The 6,387-nt window shown below is 48.6% G+C and overlaps 1 protein-coding gene and 1 long non-coding RNA gene across 2 annotated transcripts in view; one reads left to right on the top strand and one right to left on the bottom strand.

The window, feature by feature from the left end:
• Nucleotides 1–1,526: 1,526 nt before the first annotated feature.
• Nucleotides 1,527–2,801, top strand: LOC107574642 (uncharacterized). Its single transcript, XR_001607704.1, has 3 exons — nucleotides 1,527–1,562; nucleotides 2,299–2,335; nucleotides 2,754–2,801. It is a non-coding gene; the product is annotated as an uncharacterized lncRNA (long non-coding RNA).
• Nucleotides 2,802–4,953: 2,152 nt separating this feature from the next.
• triobpb (TRIO and F-actin binding protein b) overlaps nucleotides 4,954–6,387 on the bottom strand; it is an 8,843-nt gene continuing 7,409 nt past the window's right edge. Inside the window, exon 12 of the mRNA XM_016261082.1 lies at nucleotides 4,954–5,550. Coding sequence (XP_016116568.1) covers nucleotides 5,383–5,550 — 168 coding nt within the window. The 3' untranslated portion in view covers nucleotides 4,954–5,382. The remainder of the gene's footprint in view (nucleotides 5,551–6,387) is intronic.

Raw genomic sequence — 6,387 nt, 5'->3', positions numbered from 1 at the left:
TTCAACATTGATAATAATCAGAAATGTTTCTTGAGCAGCAGATCAGCATATTATACTGATTTCTGAAGATCATGTGACACTGAAGACTGGAGGAATGATGCTGAAAATACAGCTGCACATCACAGAAATACATTACATTTTAACACATATTCACGTAGAATAGTTTTACATTCTAATAATATTTCACAATTTTTACAGTATTTATGATCAAATTATGCAGCCTTGATCAGCAGAAGAGACAGAAACACTACAGAAGTCTTACAGACTGCAGATTTTGAGCAGCTGTGTATATGATATACATTAAATATTACACATATGATGATGCCATGACTGCTGTCGGTTGTTTTGAATGCTGAACACGGTCATTGAGAGAATAAATTATAATTTATCTAAAGAATCATAAATTACTCAAATATGTGAAGCAAGTTAATTACAGCCGAACATCAACACAGAGCTGAGAAGCCAAAAATATAAGTGTATATTCATATAATCCACTGATCGTGTGATTGAGGAGCGGACGATCATCAGTTTGTGCACTTTATTTACTGTACCAATATTTTAAAGTGGCCTTTGGACTTCGCTTTATTGCATGGCAAAAAAACGTGTTACCTTGCCAAAGCACTGACAGAGCCCACTGATCTAACGGCGTTGTTGAGTGCTCCAAATGCAAACTTTGCATGCAACAATCAGGCAGCAATTGACAGCACTCTGATCTAGTGGCATACAGGCATCGTCAGATGGACAGCACTCTAGCCCACTAATGTTGGGGGATCCAGTGGGGGCAGCAGTCATATTTCAGGGTGACCGTGCCACTCTTTATCACAACCCTGCTAAAAGTGCCAGTACGTGCGCTCATTGGCGCCCCTTCAGCTGGTGGCGCCCTAGCCGACCGCCTAGCTCACCTATGCCTAGAAACGGCCCTGGCAGCAGGAGCACACTCACGGAGGTCAGAAGCAGAAAGTCACGTTAGAGGTCAGGGGTCGTGTCCGTGGTAAAACTTGAACAGGAAGTCGGCCGGACGCTGGGCTTTGGTCTCGTGGAAGAAGCGCATGATGTGAGCCTTCTGCTTCCATACGCTGATGGTCTCCTGCAGCTCCATCTTGCCCTGAAACACACAGCGAGCGGTCAGATCACGCGTGTAGCATGAACACGCTCGCGGAGGTCAGATCACATGTGTAGCAGGAACACGCTCGCGGAGATTAGATCACACGTGTAGCATGAACAAACTCGCGGTGGTCAGATCATGCATGTAGCAGGAACACGCTCACGAAGGTCAGATCATGCATGGAGCAGGAACACACTCGCGGCGGTCAGATCATGCGTGTAGCATGAACACACTCGCGGCGGTCAGATCATGCGTGTAGCAGGAACACGCTCACAGAGGTCAGATCATGCGTGTAGCAGAAACACGTTCACGATCATCGGACGATCATCAGCCGATATAACGATGATTTCAATGACACAGAGAGACCGGAGAGTTTCAGCATCAGAGTTTATTTACAGTCCAGAACACACGCTCACGGAGGTCAGATCACGCGTGTAGCAGGAACACGCTCACGGCGGTCAGATCACGGGTGCAGCAGGAACACACTCGCGTAACACGCTCACGGAGGTCAGAACACGTGTGTAACAGGAACACGCTCACAGAGGTCAGATTACCCATGTAGCAGGAACACGCTCGCGAAGGTCAGATTATGCGTGTAGCTGAAACACGCTCGTGTAGGTCAGATCACGTGTGTAGCAGGAACACGCTCGCGGACATTAGATCACTCGTGTAGCAGGAACATGCTCGCACAGGTCAGATCACACGTGTAGCATGAACACGCTCGCGGAGGTCAGATCACATGTGTAGCATGAACACGCTCGTGGAGATTAGATCACACGTGTAGCATGAACAAACTCGCGGCGGTCAGATCATGCATGTAGCAGGAACACGCTCGCGGAGGATAGATCACGCGTGTAGCAGGAACACGCTCACGAAGGTCAGATCATGCATGTAGCATGAACAAACTCGCGGCGGTCAGATCATGCATGTAGCAGGAACACGCTCGCGGAGGATAGATCACGCGTGTAGCAGGAACACGCTCACGAAGGTCAGATCATGCATGTAGCATGAACACACTCGCGGAGGATAGATCATGCGTGTAGCAGGAACACGCTCACGGAGGTCAGATCATGCGTGTAGCAGAAACACGTTCACGATCATCAGCCGATATAACGATGATATCAATGACACAGAGAGACCGGAGAGTTTCAGCATCAGAGTTTATTTACAGTCCAGAACACACGCTCACGGAGGTCAGATCACGCGTGTAGCAGGAACACGCTCACGACGGTCAGATCACGGGTGCAGCAAGAACACACTCGCGTAACACGCTCACGGAGGTCAGATTACCCATGTAGCAGGAACACGCTCGCGAAGGTCAGATTATGCGTGTAGCTGAAACACGCTCGTGTAGGTCAGATCACGTGTGTAGCAGGAACACGCTCGCGGACATTAGATCACTCGTGTAGCAGGAACACGCTCGCACAGGTCAGATCACGCGTGTAGCAGGAACACACTTGCGGAGGTCAGATCACGCATGTAGCAGAAACAAGCTTGCGAAGATCAGATCACACGTGTAGCAGAAACACGCTCACGGAGGTCAAATCACGTATGTAGCAGGAACACTCTCACGGAGGTCAGCTCACGCGTGTAGCAGGAACACGCTCGCGGAGGTCAAATCACGTATGTAGCAGGAACACTCGCGGAGGTCAGATCACGCGTATAGCAGGAACACGCTCGCGGAGGTCAGATCACGCGTGTAGCAAAACACGCTTGCAGACGTTAGATCACGTGTGTAGCAAGAACACGCTCACGGCGGTCAGATCACGCATGTAGCAGGAACACGCTCACGGTGGTCAGATCATGCGTGTAGCAGAAACACGCTCGCGGAGGTCAGATCACGCATGTAGCAGAAACACACTCACGGCGGTCAGATCACGTGTGCAGTAGGAACACGCTCGCAGAGGTCAGATCACGCGTGCAGCAGGAACACGCACACGGAACACACTCCCAGAGGTCAGATCACACGTGTAGCAGAAACAAGATCGCGAACGTCAGATCATGCATGTAGCAGAAACACGCTCGAGGTCAGATCATGCGTGTAGCAGAAACACGTTCACGATCATCAGCCGATATAACGATGATATCAATGACACAGAGAGACCGGAGAGTTTCAGCATCAGAGTTTATTTACAGTCCAGAACACACGCTCACGGAGGTCAGATCACGCGTGTAGCAGGAACACGCTCACGGCGGTCAGATCACGGGTGCAGCAAGAACACACTCGCGTAACACGCTCACGGAGGTCAGATTACCCATGTAGCAGGAACACGCTCGCGAAGGTCAGATTATGCGTGTAGCTGAAACACGCTCGTGTAGGTCAGATCACGTGTGTAGCAGGAACACGCTCGCGGACATTAGATCACTCGTGTAGCAGGAACACGCTCGCACAGGTCAGATCACGCGTGTAGCAGGAACACGCTCGCGGAGGTCAGATCACGCATGTAGCAGAAACAAGCTTGCGAAGATCAGATCACACGTGTAGCAGAAACACGCTCACGGAGGTCAGATCACGCGTGTAGCAAAACACGCTTGCAGACGTTAGATCACGTGTGTAGCAAGAACACGCTCACGGCGGTCAGATCACGCATGTAGCAGGAACACGCTCACGGTGGTCAGATCACGCATGTAGCAGAAACACACTCACGGCGGTCAGATCACGTGTGCAGTAGGAACACGCTCGCAGAGGTCAGATCACGCGTGCAGCAGGAACACGCACACGGAACACACTCCCAGAGGTCAGATCACACGTGTAGCAGAAACAAGCTCGCGAACGTCAGATCATGCATGTAGCAGAAACACGCTCACGGAGGTCAGATCACGTGTGTAACAGGAACACTCTCGCGGAGGTCAGCTCACGAGTGTAGCAGGAACACAGTCGCGGAGGTCAGATCATGCGTGTAGCAGGTACACTCTCGCGGAGATCAGATCACGCATGTAGCAGGAACACGCTCGTGGAACATGCTCACGGAGGTCAGATCACGCGTGTAGCAGAAACCCACTCACGGTGGTCAGATCACGCATGTAGCAGAAACACACTCACGGCGGTCAGATCACGTGTGCAGCAGGAACACACTCACGGTAGTCAGATCACAAGTGCAGCAGGAACACGCTCGCAGAGATCAGATCACGCATGTAGCAGGAACACGCTCGCGGAACACGCTCCCGGAGGTCAGATCATGCGTGTGGCAGAAACACGCTCGCACTCTTTTCTCCTTACAGTTTGTGAGTGATATGAAGAAGATATGATTGAGATTGAAGATTAAAAACACTAAACATGTTAGATCAATGATTGTAAATCAGGGGTCCGGGGCCCACTGAAGGCCTCAAGATGACTTAAAACAACACAAAACAAACATTCAGATCAGATAAAAGAACCAAAAATTAAGGTATTTCTTATATTAATGCATTTTTTGTCCATGAAAAATAGGATTCTCAGTTTCGTAAAACCGGGATATTTGAAAGAAGTTTGATTGCTAGAACAGGAAAAGTAATGGAAATTAATATAAAAAAAAAAACCTATGATGCCTTTGAATATTGTTGTGGACAGTGGGTGGACTTGAGTCAAAAACATCTGATTTAGACTTAGTTTAGTGTCACAAGCAATATAAATACACTCAGATGATCTTAAACACATTGTACATGAACAGTCTTTAACACTAGTTAGTCAATCACTGCCACATCAACTCACCTCTGCTGGTTATTAACACAACTGACTCGTTCTGGTTTCGCTTCAATGGCAATCAACACTCAATTTACCACAACTCTGAACTTTTCATTACTGATTCTTCATATGATTTCAGCTTTGTGAAGACAAAACATTGCAATAAGATTTAAAGGACTTCACAGAGACCAAATAACCCAAGTTTTATTAGTCATAGTGCTATATGTTTACATATGCGTTAAACTCTAAAATTAAATATGACAACATCTTTTAAAAAAACACTGGCTCATTAAAGCAAAGCTCTTTTTGTTTTTGTGGCACAAAGGACACACACACACACACTGGTACTGGAGGCACATAATCAGATATTAGTTTGGCAGATAAACGCACTGAGACTCTGATCGTTCACATACGTATGTGTGTGTGTCCAGTTCTTCCACACTGCGCTAGTGACAGCGAGACATTCCAGTTTTGTTTCCAGGAATCGAACACACACATACAGACATGAGAAAGTGCAGAAGCGTTTGTTCCAGTGTCCTGCAGCTGATTGGCCGGTTGAAATCCCTGCAGCTGATTGGGCTGAACTGAAGGCACGTGACTGAGGCTCCTCCCCTCAGGAGGTGTGTGCATGTGTGTTGTCGGTCTGCTGTCCCTCGTGCAGCGCGCTCAGTGCCAGTCTCAGGTGTTCTCTCAGCACCTCGGCCTCGCGCTCGCTGCGGCTCTTCATCACGCTCAGCTCCTCACACACCTCACGGTAGCGCTCGCACACGCTGCTCTTCTCCTGACACACACGCGAAACACACACGTTACACACAGGAAACACGCATTATACACAGACACAAACAGGCGTTACACATGGGAAACACGTTACATATGGGAAACACGTTACACAGGGACACACACACACGGGAAACACGTTACACACACACACACACACACGTTACACAGGGACACACACACATACACGGGAAACACACATTATACACAGACACAAACACGCATTACACATGGGAAACACACGTTACACACGGACAAAAACATGTTACACATGGGAAATATACACGTACACACAAGTTTTTTTTTTTACAGTATGGCGGTGCATGCACACGCTGCGGCTTCTCTTTCTCCCCTCAGAACGATGTTTTCGTGATTTGCTTTTCTCATCTTGGCTGGGGATTTCAATCATGCAGACCTAAAGAGTGTGTTGCCAAAGATACACCAACACATAGACTTTCCAACACGGGGAAACAACACTCTAGACTTACACCACCCAGAGAGGAGCTTACAAGGCCCTCCCCCTCCCCGGTGCCTCAGACCATATCACTGTCATGCTAATGCCTGCATACAGACCGCTCGTTAAAGTCACCAAACCAGTTCACAAACAGATACAAAAGTGGCTGGAAGGGTCGTCAGAGGCTTAACACCACTGACTGGAATATGTTTAAGCAGGCTGCCACATACAATAACACCACAGACCTCCAAGAGTACTCAGAGACTGTCACTGCCTACATCACCAAGTGCATTGATGATGTAACAGTCACAAAGACCATCACTGTCCGGGCCAACCAGAAGCCGTGGCTAACAGGGGAGGTCTACGGACTCCTGAAGACGTGGAACG

This window comes from Sinocyclocheilus grahami, unplaced genomic scaffold, assembly GCF_001515645.1.
Source record: "Sinocyclocheilus grahami isolate Dianchi unplaced genomic scaffold, SAMN03320097.WGS_v1.1 scaffold2295.1, whole genome shotgun sequence".
Lineage (NCBI taxonomy): Eukaryota > Metazoa > Chordata > Actinopteri > Cypriniformes > Cyprinidae > Sinocyclocheilus > Sinocyclocheilus grahami.
The sequence above is the reverse complement of the archived record's forward strand: the minus strand, read 5'-3'. Positions and strand labels throughout refer to the sequence as shown.